The sequence below is a fragment of the Lucilia cuprina genome, chromosome 3 (genome assembly GCF_022045245.1).
Source record: "Lucilia cuprina isolate Lc7/37 chromosome 3, ASM2204524v1, whole genome shotgun sequence".
Taxonomy (NCBI): Eukaryota; Metazoa; Arthropoda; class Insecta; order Diptera; family Calliphoridae; genus Lucilia; species Lucilia cuprina.
In genome coordinates this window covers 43407120-43423560 of record NC_060951.1, presented here as the reverse complement: position 1 = coordinate 43423560, position 16441 = coordinate 43407120, and the positions used below count along the sequence as shown (strand labels likewise).

The 16441-nt window shown below is 29.2% G+C and overlaps 1 protein-coding gene across 6 annotated transcripts in view; it reads left to right on the top strand.

The window, feature by feature from the left end:
• The window catches only part of LOC111680147 (anoctamin-2), a 181412-nt gene that overhangs the window by 159088 nt on the left and 5883 nt on the right, over positions 1–16441 (top strand). For 3 of the 6 annotated variants that reach the window (XM_046946197.1, XM_046946195.1, XM_046946196.1), the window contains 3 exons: positions 5738–6303; positions 9412–9651; positions 9731–9891. In XM_046946197.1, coding sequence (XP_046802153.1) covers positions 5773–6303; positions 9412–9651; positions 9731–9891 — 932 coding nt within the window. In that variant the 5' untranslated portion in view covers positions 5738–5772. Of the gene's footprint in view, positions 1–1362; positions 1618–5737; positions 6304–8863; positions 9279–9411; positions 9652–9730; positions 9892–16441 lie in introns of those variants that run through there. The other 3 variants (XM_023441770.2, XM_023441772.2, XM_046946198.1) reach the window with 3 other exon arrangements.

The window sequence follows — 16441 nt, the reverse complement described above, 5'->3', positions numbered from 1 at the left end:
TAGCTTTAACCGTTTAGGCTGTGCGATGATGAATCAGTCAATCAGTCAGTCAGTCAGTCAGTCAGTCAGTCAGTCAGTAACGTTAGAATTTTATATATATAGATTAAAAAAATGAGCAGATGGTAGGGTATTCATATTCTTATAAACTTTGAGTAACAAACGGTGCCCATAAAACGCTCTGATGACGTTATCATTAACAATTTGATAAAACTTAAGGCGCTCGCCACAACAAAAAGAGCGAGAGAGGGAGAATATACCATGTGGATGGATCATTTAGAGTTTACGATATACTGAAGGCCGGTAAAAATTCTTACTCATTTTTTTTTTGGCTGTTTTCTAATAAAACTACAAAAAAACCAAATCAAAAACGAAAAAATAAGTGATACAAACCATAAACGACCAAAGAGGTGTAATAAATATAATTCTCCATGAGAGCACTTGAGTAGATGATTTTTTTTCATTTGTGTTATTGAAAATATGGGAGGGAATTGAAACATTTTTTTTTTATTTTGTTTGTTTATTTTCAATGTTTTAGTCTAATTCTAAACGTGAACGTGTGAACGCACTTTATAAACGAATTACTAAAGCGATATGTTTAATGTGAAACGAATTAATTTATAAAAAAAAGTAAAACAAATTATTAAAAAATAAATTAGTATCAACTGGTCTGCATACGTCAGAAAAATATATAAAAAAAGTCAAACAAGATTTGATAACGTGGGAGAGCTAAAAGTTCAATGTTTAAATAAATATTAAAAATGTGCTAATAATAATATTGTGCTTATAATAAAATTTTTTGCTAAAATTTTAAATAAAAAAAAGAAACTTCAATTATTTCAATAAAGTGAAAATAAGTTTATTGTGTCATGTTATTTCTCTTCAACAACAAAGTTACTGACCCTTCTTTAATAACAACAACAGAAACCATCTGTTATGAATAAATAAAATATACACAGATACTAATGAAAACCTACTACTGATGACATACAGTGTAAATTGTCTATTTAGATTTCATTTCCATTGCAAAGTGTTACAAAAATAGAGAGCAATCAGCAGCAACATTTTTTGTGTTGCATGATAATCATGATAATGATTACAAAATTACTGACACTTAGTGATGTTTATTATACATAATATTGAAAAGAGTAAAAAAATACCTAAAAACTACATCAAACAACAATCAACCTAAAAGAAAACCTCCAGCTGTAACAACGAATTTTTGCATATTTTTATACAAAAACAAAAATCTAAATAATTTTATGTACAACATTGTATTTCTCTTCTTTATTTTCTTATATACAACAGCACGTTTTATATCAAAAAAAAAAAAGAAGTAACAAACAAAAACTGTAAAATAGTTAGTTATAAAAAAAAATATAGAAAAAGTTTCACAGTATTTAAGTTCCAGTTTTAGTTTTAAACTTTTTTTATTTAATTTCTTTTCTACCAAAATTCTACCACCAAAAGAAAACCACTGCTTTTTTGTATTTCTTTTTAACAAATACTTGACTACATCATCACTTCTTAAAAAAGACTACCAAAAACAAAAAAAAAATAAATAAATTAATTTTAAACAGCCGAAATAAAAAACAATATAATCAAACATGTATTCAGCCGGTAATTAATGCATAAATATAAATATTTTATTTTTCTGTATTGTATTGTATTCATTCTAATACTAAATTTAATATTTGTACGAGAAGTGTGTGTTTGTCTACGAGTATTAAACACTTTAGATGTTCGAATTTGTTATTGTCTGGCACCAAATCATTTTATTTTTTTGCATTAATTTTTTTTATTATTTATTACTCTTAATAGTCATTTGTTTGTAGCTACATACCCAGCAAAAACTTGATAATGATTTGCAATTGTAACCATTTACCTATTAACATACTTTTAAAAGACTATTATATATCGTTGTGATTACACAGAAGTAGTTAAATAACGTCTTTTCAATAATATATTATATAAATACCAATGTGGTATATAAAAATAATAAGATGTGAAACAACATACGTTTTTCTTCACAGGATTAAATTGACCGATTTCTCTGATTACTTGCAAGAGATTGGTGAAAGTACTTGCCTCCAATAACATTACCATAATAAAATAATGACTTAAATTGCTATTGTTTAAGTAAATTTTAGCATTTTAATCAATTACATGGTAATAAAAGTTTTTGCTGGGTATGTATATGTATATTATGTTCTTGAGGTGATAATAGCAGATGTGTTGAAAAAAGTAGTAGATTCGATTTAGTAAAAGATTAATTTAAATACATTGATGCAGTCAATAAACTGTTATATTTTCTAGACTATAGATTTACTTAGTCCACACTATAGACTACAGTCTATAGTCTATACAGATAACCTATAACCTTAAATATTTCTAGATTAGTCTATAGACTGGACTTTTGATCGGTTCATAGTCTGGTCAGCACTATAGTTCTGCTCTATAGTCTGAACTCTAGTTCAGTCTGAACAGTAAACTTTAGATCAGTCTGAACAGTAGACTATAGATTAGTCTATTGTATGGGCTATAGATTAGTCTATAGTCTAGACTATAGCTTAGTCTATAGTCTGGACAATAGATTAGTCTATAGCCTAGACTATAGCTTAGTCTATAGTCTGGACAATAGATTTGTCTGGACTATAGATCAATTTATAGTCTGAACTAAAGATCAGTCTATAGTGTGAACTATAGTTTAGTCTATAGTATGGACTATAGATCAGTCTTAAGACTAAGCTATGGATCAGTGTATAGATAAGTCTATAGTATGGACTATTGATAATTCTTTAGATAGTCATTAGTAAATTTATAATAAGTACATTACTTTATCACTATAATTCAGTTTATGCCCTAGACTGTTATTCAGTTTATTATCTGGACTATAGAACTAAAGTACCAAAAAAAAAAACAATTCTTCAGTCTGAACTTTAGTCCAGTCTACAGTCTGAGCTATAGATCTGTCTATAATCTGCCCTATAAACCTTCTCACTTATCAATATTATTTCTTTTTGTGACTAAACAAAAAAAATGATTTTAGGAGATCTTTTTAAAAAGCTGCTATTTTTAACAACACAATAAATTTTTAACAATTAATTCCATAAATCACGTCATCCCATTTGCTATTGCATTATTTTAATTAATTTATTCTTGTTTAATTTAAAAAAGCAATTGCGTATTTTCTACACTTCTGTTTTTAATGCATTTTAATCAAGTAAAGCCATGTATTGTCATTATTTTACATAAAAAATATAACCATATAAGTATAAAATTTACACAATAGAACAAAAAGTAAAATCTATTATTTGAAATGAGCATGATTTTATTTCAAGTTCATGGATATTCAATTAAAAATATCTATGAATTAAATTCTTTTTTTTTTTTGCTTCTTGCTTCTGAAAAAAAATTATTTTATGTTTATACCCTACACCATTTTATTAATGGTCTCACCTTTAAGTATATGTCAGTCGGCTCAGAATCAATTTATGATATCTCTCTGTCTGTCTATTTGTCTGTCCATATAAGCCTTTTAATCTAACTGCTGGTAGCAATTTTAGAAATAATAGGATGCAATTTGGTACACACATTACTTTTAAGCTAAGTACGAACTCTATTGATTTCGGTAGATATCAATCAATTTTTTCATCAAAAATATGGCGAAGTTAAGGATAAATTCAACATAAAGGCTTAGTTAGTTAGGATAGAGGATGTTCATATATACATTAAATCCAAAGAAATTCACCTAGGTCCCTATCGGACCTATTATGCGCTCCTTAACCAGTGCCTCAGGTGGGAATCGAATCCACCACCTCCGTGCAACCAGACTAGAACACTAACTACTAACCCACCGAAGGGCACATCGATGCTTTATTATTAAAAATAATACACATTTTAGACATATTCACATATAACTGATGTAGGGTATCATATGGTCGGCCATGCCTGACCCTACTTTTTCTACATGTTTTTTTTATTTTTTATTTATAAAAGAATAACAGCTATATGTACTTGTGTGTTTTAAGTATATTCAAGTTTTTATGTTTTTTCTTTTAAAAGCTGCTTATCACACATACATATATACTATGTTTCACAATTTTAGCTAAAAATAAGTTTCATTTTTTATTAATTAATTAAATTAAATTTTGATAAATTTATTATCAACTGCATAAAGTATATGATTATTTACTTTAAGTGAGATTTACCGCCTGTTTATCAATTTTAATTTATGTGGATTTCTTTAACAAGAAGTACATAAATGGGGAAATTTCTTATAACTAACTGTTAACTAATTATTGTTTATTATTTATAAAGTAAATAAAATAATATTTGGTGTCATTAGTTTACATGTTATTTTAAGGTTTATCGATACTCTTTGAACTATAATATGTTATTGTGTTTTTTCCTAAATACAAACATGTCGTCAGGAATATTAAACTTTTTAATTCATATTAATATTTGTATTAAGTTCAAAATATTATTCAATTATCTCAGAGAAAAAAACTAAGTTATTCAAAAAAAATTTTAAATTATGTCATTACTACAATTGAATTAAAAAAATATTCTATTTACATACTTACGTAGAAATCCCCATAGACATTGATAAACAATAAGTACAGTATCAATAATTATTTATTAACAATTATAAATACTTACCAACCAGTTGGTTAAATAATATAAATTGTCAGTGCAAAATCTTGAAACAAAAAAACGGTAGCTAATTACAAGGGTTGTTGTAAAATTTATTATTTGTTTGTACATTAAGTTCCTTATTCAGACCCTGCACAGTTCTATAGGCTGAATATATATCTGTATTTAAGACTTTAAATACATTCACATTCTAAGCTATATTCAAGACCATATAGTCTATATTATATACAATTGTTCAATTCACAATGTCATAGAAAAAATTAAAATAAATTTTTTGAAAAAAAAAAAAAAATACGACATACTACGATACAATCGTACAACACCGATTGTGAAATGGACAAATGTATTTTACAGTATAGACTGATCTTTAGTTAAGCCTATAAAGATTTCTAGGCTATACTATAGTGTGATCTATAGTAAAACCTATAGAGAGATCTACTTTCAAACATATAGACTGATCTATAGCTTGAAGACAGATATATTACGATTATATGATTATATCCTGATCTATAGTCTCTACCTTATGTTGTTTTATGATCCGGCCTAATCTATGTCAAACTTAGAAGTGATCTTATATCTAAACTATAGCCTGGCAATACCAAATAAATTTAAAATCCAAACAACTAATCGATAGAAAATTGAGATAACAAAATGTATCTAAAGATCAATTTATAGAAATGAATATAAATTGGTTCATTACTATGGATTAATGTATAGATATATTCCAAACTATAGACAGTTCTATAGTGCAGGCTATAACATGGTCAACAGATTGATCTATAGTCTATACTATAGACTGGACCCAGTTTAAACACTGATCTGTAGTTTAAATTTTAAAATACTTTTTTTGTGATAAAATGATTTAATAAAAAAATTAAAAATTTTCTTCAAAAAGTGATTTTTTCCTTGCATTCGTATTGTTTATTTTTAATTTAATTACATAATTATTTATTAATAAAGATCAATGGTATTTTCTGTTTGTAGAATGTAGTTAATATTTTTAATGTAAATTTCTGGTATAACAGTTAATTTTTTATATAAAATATTTTTTATTATTCTGTTTTCTCTCTCTCTTCTTTTACAGTACGAACACACGATTACGACTATCCCGAATCCGAAATGGATGATCGAGAAAGTTTATATTTTGATACAATATCATTAGCCGATTCAGAAGCGGCAGCAGCAGCTGCTGCTCATCGTAAATCTTTATCACAATCCCGCAATACAATCTATCATTCTGCGGTAGATTTGGCAGGTGACGAAACACCCTCCCGCAGGACGGGTAGTATGCGTGAAAATGGTCATAAAGCAAGATCATCATGGAATCCAAATTATAGACACTCTACACCATTAGATCAATATATGCCACCAAATATGAATGGTGGTCTGGCTGGTGGTGGAGGTATAGCGGGTGCTGGTGGAGGAGGAGCAGGTTTTTTGGGGGGTGGTGATTATACAGACGCTGTTTTAGCTGCACAGGTAATGGCTCTACAAAATGGTCGTGCTAATTATAGTGCTGGTAATGGTGCCGGTGATACATCACTACAAGTGGCCAATGATATGGAGGTCTCTAGGCGACTCTTACAGAATAGTACACAAACTAGTAAAGATAAGAAATTGCCAATTACGTACTCCCAGTGGAAATTTAGGGTAAAGATTTTCTACAAAATCAAAACTTTTCCAATTCCATTTTATCTTCTATACGATTATAATATTGAGAAAAAATATAAATTTTATTTTATTGCTTTTGGCTGTGATTATCTTTTCAAAAACACACAAACACACTCTCTTAACAACACCAACCAAATTATACCACTTTTAATAAATTGGAATTTTGAAAACTTTTCTACACTTAACTCTACACCTCTACATCTGCACTATTATTTCAATTACAAAAAAATAAACACTTATGTTAATAACAATAGCACTTTTTGTATAAAATTTTAATAACAATTACTTAAATATTTTAAAGCCATTTTAAAGTAATAAGTGCTATTTTTATTAACTCCACTGTTCAAATTTGTAATCTTTATCTCTTCTAACTGCCTTTATTATTTAAATACTTTTTATTTATTTATAACATTTTTACTTTATTTTTTCTTATTCTATGCAATGAATTGTGTTGTTAAAAAATTAAAATGAAAATTAATTAAAACTGCTTGCGGGAACGGGTAATGGCAATTTTTTTTCCCTATAATTAGTTTTGCTTATTTTTAGGTTTATGACATTATTGTTTTCTATTATATAATTTAGCTTAATGACATTAATTTTGTATGGCTTTAAAAATGTTATTTTATTAGATTGATTTTGATATATAACGTTTGATTGCATGTGGGTTTATTTAACTTGAAATTTTTTCCACACAATAGATTATGTTACCGGAAATTTTTGAATTTTTTTATTTCTGTACATAAACACTTAATGACAGTTTTGTTTGATTGCAATTGATTATAGAAGAAAATAATTACAATATCTTGTTTAGAATAGTTTAGTCTTTTTGTCAAAATTACAATTGCACCGTTGTCCTAGTCCAGATTCATCTGTCGTCCAGACAACAAATAGATCCAATAGCAATAGAATGATGCATAGCAGGTGCAGTAAATTAATCTATAGTACAGATTATATATTCAGATATATAGTCCAGACTATAAACTGGTCTATAATACATAATAAAAACTGATATATAGACTATAGTCTAGACTATAGTCTTGACTATAGACCAGACTATAGCCTAGACTATAGTCTAGACTATAGTCTAGGCTATAGTCTGGTCTATAGTCAAGACTATAGTCTAGACTATAGACCAGACTATAGTCTAGACTATAGACCAGACTATAGTCTAGACTATAGACCAGACTATAGTCTAGACTATAGACCAGACTATAGTCTAGACTATAGACCAGACTATAGTCTAGACTATAGACCAGACTATAGTCTAGACTATAGACCAGACTATAGTGTAGACTATAGACCAGACTATAGTCTAGACTATAGACCAGACTATAGTCTAGACTATAGACCAGACTATAGTCTAGACTATAGACCAGACTATAGTCTAGACTATAGACCAGACTATAGTCTAGACTATAGTCAAGACTATAGACCAGACTATAGTCAAGACTATAGACCAGACTATAGTCGAGACTATAGACCAGACTATAGTCGAGACTATAGACCAGACTATAGTCAAGACTATAGACCAGACTATAGTCAAGACTATAGACGAGACTATAGATCAGCCTATAGTCTAGGTTATATAAATCGGTCCAGACTGCTCTATAATCCAGACTATAAACTGATATATGGAACTATAGACTATAGAGTGATAGTCCAGACTATAGACTAAACTATAGATTTATTTCTAGTCTAGACTATAGACTAATCTATAGACTTGACTATATACTGATCTATTGATTGATTTTTAGTCTAAGCTGCAGAATGATTTAAAGTTCAGACTATAGACTGGCCTATAGATCAGAGGTCAGACTATAGACTGGAATATAAATCAGAGGCCATACTATATCCTGATCTATAGTCTATACTAAGGCTGATTTCTAGTCTAGACTATAGATTTATCCACGTATTTAATTGTACTCACAAATTATTAGCAAACATTTAAAATATTTGAATTATAGTATAAACAAACAGTAAAAACATCAATTAAATACCAAGAATATTTTTTGTTTATAATAAGACAACATTGAAACCTGTTAACACACGCCAGAACATCAAGATCTTTGGGAAGTAAATCGAAATGTTTATTCATTAGTTAAAACAAAAGAAAAGATCTTGAGTACACACATATTTGTTCAAATGACTCGCACCCATAATTTAAATTCAAATAATGCTACTTGTTGTATAAAGCACTCATATTTTCATATACGATCCACAACAGAGATGGTTAATTTAGTACTATTTTAATTTTTTGAGTCAAATTGTTAAAATACTTTTTTGCTTAGAGTTAATAAGGCAGGTTTATCCATATTTTATTATATTTTACAATATCGGGAATTGTGATTTTCAAATTCATCTAAAATAATTAATTCAAATATTTTTTTATATAAAAATAGTTCACCTAGCTTTTGAGTGCATTACCAACTCAATTTCTACACTTCCCATCTCTGATCTACACTATTTTGAGTAGCCGGTCTGAAAGAGAGGCCAAAAGTTACTTAAAGAACACAGTGGGTGATTGTTTCTGTTTGACATTGTAAAGAGAGTAGTTCATATTTAAATGGGAATAATGTAGGAACAGATATATGTAAATTGTATAGAGTAAGGTGACAGATGAAATGACATTGTGCAGAGAATTTTGCTCAAAATTTATAGGAATATCAGATGTGACTGAGACATTAAACACAAAGCATACTAAAAATAATTGTGGAGTTTTTAGTTAAATTTTTTATATTTTTTGATGATCTGTGAAATTGTTTTCGACACAAAAAATAAATATAATATAAATAGTGAATCATAAAAAATTTTGATTTTTTGTTAATAATTTATAATATTGTTTTTTATATACATATTATGGCTACTACACAAATAAATTAGCTGCTACTAAAAAAAATATGGGAAATTGTATAGAAAAAATTTTTGATACCGAATTAATACAAATAGATATACAAGTATGAAATTATTAGTTTTTAAAACATTTTTATTTAAAAAGTATATTTAAATATAATTTTAGCTATTTTTTCCACTTTATAGTAATTGATAAATCTTTTTTAAATTTATTAAATGAAATTCTCTCAATCATAGACAAGACGCCGCTTCCAAGATGGTCAACGTAGTGTTGATTTTGTTTTGGCCTTTAGCGGTGCCGATCACAAGTTGGATAATATTAAGAAACGTGAAATTTTCGAGGCAAATTTAGAGAAGGAAGGCCTTCACCTAGAACGTGATAATACTCAACGTATACATTTCATTAAGATTCATGCCCCCCATGAAGTGTTGTGTCGTTATGCTGAAATTCTTAGAATTAAATTGCCAATGAAAAAGGTGACTATTAAGTGACATCAATTATATTTATTTAAACTTATTTAATTTAATGTGTGTGTTTGTGTTATTTTTTTCCAAGATACCCGGTCAAGATCAAATCTATGCTGAAGAATTTGAATTGAGTGAGAGTGTAAGATCGTGTTGTGCGAAAATATTTAAATCTGTCCAACTTAATCCAGAGAAATTTCCACCTAAACCAAAACGTATTTATTTTGAATTTCAACGTAACTATGAGCATTTGTAAGTGGATATTATATGTTTTATATTTAAGTAAATTATTAATTAAGAATTGGAATCAAATCAAAACTGTATTAACTAGGCTTATTACTCAAGGGCTGGTCCAAGAAAAATATTTAGTATTTTTTTCATTGGGTATATCAAATTGTTGAACAAAAAACTTTAAGGTACAAATTATTACTAAAAATGATTACTAAAAATAACACAGGACGACAGTTTTTCACCTTTTCTTCTTCGGATCTGGGATTAAGATATCGTGGTCTAAAATTTAAAAAAAGGCTCCAAGAAAACTGTATTTATTAAATGTTGTATGCTGTCTGAAAGTCCATTTTGTAATCTTTAAAGCAAAGACCTTACATCTGTCCTATCATTATTCTTCGAGATAAGTTTTGAAATCTTATGGTTTGCTTTATGTTCAAAGTATTTATACCGTACACTACTATATTACTCTCTGCAATATAGTAGTGCACCGTACATATAAATACTTTGACGCTTTGTAAATATTGTTTAAAATACTGAATCCACACCTTTCTAAGAAAGTTCTAATCGAATGTAAATCACTTTTTTATTCGACTTAATGATGTCTGTCCGTCCGTTAACTTAACCAAATGATATTTTAAAAACTATAGCAAATATTTAAAAAAATGTTATTGTTTTCGTATAAACATTTTTGATTAATTGGAATGCATAAGTTTTTTTTTAACTTCCTTATTTTATAAAACGAAACGACAAATATTAAAAGAAACAAGTAAGAGTTCTATATTCGGCTGTGCCGAATCTTATATACCTTTCACCATGATGTGTTTAAAGCCTTTTGTACCTTTTGAAGAACGAAAAAGTACCAAAAAGTCCCCATCTATGGGTCCTCAGTTAATCCGGGCCATACAAACTTAATTACATGTTCCTAGGTTCAATATTGTAGAAATTGTAAAAAGTACCTTTTGAAGAACGAAAAAGTACCAAAAAGTCCCCTTTTATGGGTCCTCACTTAATCCGGGCCATACATACTTAATTACATGTTTCTAGGTTCAATATTGTAGAAATTGCAAAAAGTACCTTTTGAACAACGAAAAAATACCAAAAAGTCCCCTTTTATGGGTCCTCACTTAATCCGGGCCATACATACTTAATTACATGTTTCTAGGTTCAATATTGTAGAAATTGCAAAAAGTACCTTTTGAAAAACGAAAAAGTACCAAAAAGTCCCCTTGTATGGGTCCTCACTTTATCCGGGCCATACATACTTAATAACATGTTTCTAGGTTCAATATTGTAGAAATTGCAAAAAGTACCTTTTGAAGAACGAAAAAGTACCAAAAAGTCCCCTTTTATGGGTCCTCACTTAATCCGGGCCATACATACTTAATTAAATGTTTCTAGGTTCAATAATGTAGAAATTGCAAAAAGTACCTTTTGAACAACGAAAAAGTCCCCTTTTATGGGTCCTCACTTAATCCGGGCCATACATACTTAATTACATGTTTCTAGGTTCAATATTGTAGAAATTGCAAAAAGTACCTTTTGAAAAACGAAAAAGTACCAAAAACTCCCCTTGTTTGGGTCCTCACTTCATCCGGGCCATGCATACTTAATTTCATGTTTCTAGGTTCAATATTATAGAAATTTCAAAAAATACCTTTTGAAGAACGAAAAAGTACCAGAAAGTCCCCTTTTATAGGTTCTCACTTAATCCAGGCTCTACATACTTAATTTCATATTTCTAGCCAATAACAAAACATTAGTGCTGCTCTCGCTCTGCTACTCTTGCTCTGCTGCTCTTGCTCTGCTTTGCTTTTATAAACAAACTAGCTATACCCAGTGTGCTTCGCTACCCTCATCGTAGTGGAATAAAATAAATATCATTATTGTAAATGTATATATATCTGCAATATCAATAATTCCCCTTTTAGAGAACTCTTTAAGTTTGATTTTATGATTCTAGTCTCAATATTACAGAAAATTAGAAAAAAAAGTTGAAGAACGAAAAAGTACCAGACAGTGCCTTTTTATATATTTTCATTAAATCAGGATGACGCATGTTAAATTTTCAACCAGAAACCAAAAAAAATCGCATAAAGATTTTTATACAATCAGGAAGCTACATGTCCAATTTAATGTTTTTAGGTTCAATATTATAGAAAATTCGAAAAGTATTAGTAAAAGAACAAAAAAAGTACCAGAGTATGCTTTTTCAACTTTCGTTCAATTGGGATACTGCGTGTTTAATTTTATGTTTATAAATTCAATATTTTAGAAAGCTCTAAAAGTACCAGTACCAGTGAATTACGAAAAAGTACCAAAGGACCAATCTTATTTAATTTCATGTTCCTAAGTTCAACATTATAGAAAATTCAAAAAGTACCATAAAATATTCCAGTTTAAATTTTCATTTACTCAAGTCCCTGATTGCTTTTAAAGATTCTAATTAACTCCGGGCTCCACATGCTTAATTTCATGTGTCTAGGATCAATATTATAAAAAGCACAAAAAGTACCTTTTGAAGAACGAAAAAGTACCCTTTATAGGTTCTCACTTAATCCAGGCTCTAAACGCTTAATTTCATGTTTCTAGGTTCAATATTATAGAAAATTCAAAATGTACCTTTTAAAGAACGGAAAAGTACCAAAAAGTCCCCTTTTATAGGTCCTCACTTAATCCGGGCTCTATACGCTTAATTTCACGTTCCTAGGTTCAATATTATACAAAAATCCAAAAAGTACCTTTTGAAGAACGAAAAGGTTTCAAAAAGTCCCCTTTTATATGTTCTCACTTAATCCATACTCTAAATACTTAATTTCATGTTTCTAGGTTCAATATTATAAAAAATTCAAAAAGTACCTTTTGATGAACGAAAAGTCCTCTTTTATAGATTCTCATTTACTCCAGGCTCTACATGCTTAATTTCATGTTTCTAGGTTAAATTTTATAGAAAACCCAAAAAGTACCTTTTGTAGAACGAAACAGTACCAAAAAGTCTCCTTTTATAGATTCTTATTTACTCCAGGCTCTACATGCTTAATTTCATGTTTCTAGGTTAAATTTTATAGAAAACTCAAAAAGTACCTTTTGAAGAACGAAAAAGTACCAAAAGTCCCCTTTTATAGGTTCTCACTTAATCCATCCTCTACATACTTGATTTCACGTTTCTATGTTCAATATTATAGGAAATTAAAAAAGTACCTTTTGAAGAACGAAAAAGTACCCCTTTTATAGATTCTCATTTACTCCGGGCTCTAAACGCTTAATTTCATGTTTCTAGGTTCAATATTATAGAAAATTCAAAAAGTACCTTTTGTAGAACGAAACAGTACCAAAAAGTCTCCTTTTATAAATTCTCATTTACTCCGGGCTCTACATGCTTAATTTCATGTTTCTAGGTTCAATATTATACAAAAATCCAAACAGTACCTTTGAAGAACGAAAAAGTACCAAAAGTCCCCTTTTATAGGTTCTCACTTAATCCATCCTCTACATACTTAATTTCATGCTTCCAGGTTCAATATTACAGGAAATTCAAAAAGTACCTTTTGTAGAACGAAAAAATACCAAAAAGTCCCCTTTTATAGATTCTCATTTACTCCGGGCTCTACATTCTTAATTTCATGTTTCTTGGTTCAATATTATAGGAAATGCAAAAAGTACCCTTTGAAGAACGAAAAAGTACCAAAAAGTCCCCTTTTATAGATTCTCATTTACTGCGGGCTTTACATGCTTAATTTCATGTTTCTAGGTTCAATATTATACAAAAATCCAAACAGTACCTTTGAAGAACGAAAAAGTACCAAAAGTCCCCTTTTATAGGTTCTCACTTAATCCATCCTCTACATACTTAATTTCATGTTTCCAGGTTCAATATTACAGGAAATTCAAAAAGTACCTTTTGTAGAAAGAAAAAATACCAAAAAGTCCCCTTTTATAGATTCTCATTTACTCCGGGCTCTACATTCTTAATTTCATGTTTCTTGGTTCAATATTATAGGAAATTCAAAAAGTACCTTTTGAAGAACGAAAAAGTACCAAAAAGTCCCCTTTTATAGATTCTCATTTACTCCGGGCTCTAATACTTAATTTCATGTTTCTAGGTTCAATATTATAGAAAATTCAAAAAGTACCTTTTGTAGAACGAAACAGTACCAAAAAGTCTCCTTTTATAGATTCTCATTTACTCCGGGCTCTACATGCTTAATTTCATGTTTCTAGGTTCAATATTATACAAAAATCCAAACAGTACCTTTGAAGAACGAAAAAGTACCAAAAGTCCCCTTTTATAGGTTCTCACTTAATCCATCCTCTACATACTTAATTTCATGCTTCCAGGTTCAATATTACAGAAAATTCAAAAAGTACCTTTTGTAGAAAGAAAAAATACCAAAAAGTCCCCTTTTATAGATTCTCATTTACTCCGGGCTCTACATTCTTAATTTCATGTTTCTTGGTTCAATATTATAGGAAATTCAAAAAGTACCTTTTGAAGAACAAAAAGTACCAAAAAGTTCCCTTTTATAGATTCTCATTTACTCCGGGCTCTACATACTTAATTTCATGTTTCTTGGTTCAATATTATAGGAAATTCAAAAAGTACCTTTTGAAGAACAAAAAGTACCAAAAAGTTCCCTTTTATAGATTCTCATTTACTCCGGGCTCTACATAATTAATTTCATGTTTCTAGATTTAATATTATGCAAAAGTCCAAAAAGTACCTTTTGTAGAACGAAAAAGTACCAAAAGTCTCCTTTTATAGATTCTCATTTACTCCGGGCTCTACATGCTTAATTTCATGTTTCTAGGTTCAATATTATACAAAAATCCAAACAGTACCTTTTGAAGAACGAAAAAGTACCAAAAGTCCCCTTTTATAGGTTCTCACTTAATCCATCCTCTACATACTTAATTTCATGCTTCTAGGTTCAATATTATAGGAAATTCAAAAAGTACCTTTTGTAGAACGAAAAAATACCAAAAGTCCCCTTTTATAGATTCTCATTTACTCCGGCTCTACATTCTTAATTTCATGTTTCTTGGTTCAGTATTATAGGAAAATAAAAAGTATCTTTTGAAGAACGAAAAAGTACCAAAAAGTCCCCTTTTATAGATTCTCATTTACTCCGGGCTCTACATGCTTAATTTCATGTTTCTAGGTTCAATATTATACAAAAATCCAAAAAGTAACTTTTGAAGAACGAAGAAGTACCAAAAGTCCCCTTTTATAGGTTCTCACATAATCCATCCTCTACATACTTAATTTCATGTTTCTAGGTTCAATATTATAGGAAATTCAAAAAGTACCTTTTGAAGAACGAAAAAATACCAAAAAGTCCCCTTTTATAGATTCTCATTTACTCCGGGCTCTACATTCTTAATTTCATGTTTCTTGGTTCAATAATATAGGAAATTCAAAAAGTACCTTTTGAAGAACGAAAAAGTACCAAAAAGTCCCCTTTTATAGATTCTCATTTACTCCGGGCTCTACATGCTTAACTTTATGTTTCTAGGTTCAATATTATGCAAAAGTCCAAAAAGTACCTTTTGTAGAACGAAACAGTACCAAAAAGTTTCACTTTATAGATTCTCATTTACTCCGGGCTCTACATGCTTAATTTCATGTTTCTAGGTTCAATATTATACAAAAATCCAAACAGTACCTTTTGAAGAACGAAAAAGTACCAAAAGTCCCCTTTTATAGGTTCTCACTTAATCCATCCTCTACATACTTAATTTCATGCTTCTAGGTTCAATATTATATGAAATTCAAAAAGTACCTTTTGTAGAACGAAAAAATACCAAAAAGTCCCCTTTTATAGAGTCTCATTTACTCCGGGCTCTACATTCTTAATTTCATGTTTCTTGGTTCAATATTATAGGAAATTCAAAAAGTATCTTTTGAAGAACGAAAAAGTACCAAAAAGTCCCCTTTTATAGATTCTCATTTACTCCGGGCTCTACATGCTTAATTTCATGTTTCTAGGTTCAATATTATACAAAAATCCAAAAAGTACCTTTTGAAGAACGAAAAAGTACCAAAAGTCCCCTTTTATAGGTTTTCACTTAATCCATCCTCTACATACTTAATTTCATGTTTCTAGGTTCAATATTATAGGAAATTCAAAAAGTACCTTTTGAAGAATGAAAAAATACCAAAAAGTCCCCTTTTATAGATTCTCATTTACTCCGGGCTCTACATTCTTAATTTCATGTTTCTTGGTTCAATATTATAGGAAATTCAAAAAGTACCTTTTGAAGAACGAAAAAGTACCAAAAAGTCCCCTTTTATAGATTCTCATTTACTCCAGGCTCTACATGCTTAACTTTATGTTTCTAGGTTAAATTTTATAGAAAACTTAAAAAGTACCTTTTGTAGAACGAAATAGTACCAAAAAGTCCCCTTTTATAGATTCTCATTTACTGCGGGCTCTACATGCTTAATTTCATGTTTCTAGGTTCAATATTATACAAAAATCCAAAAAGTACCTTTTGAAGAGCGAAAAAGTACCAAAAGTCCCCTTTTATAGGTTCTCACTTAATCCATCCTCTACATACTTAATTTCATGTTTCT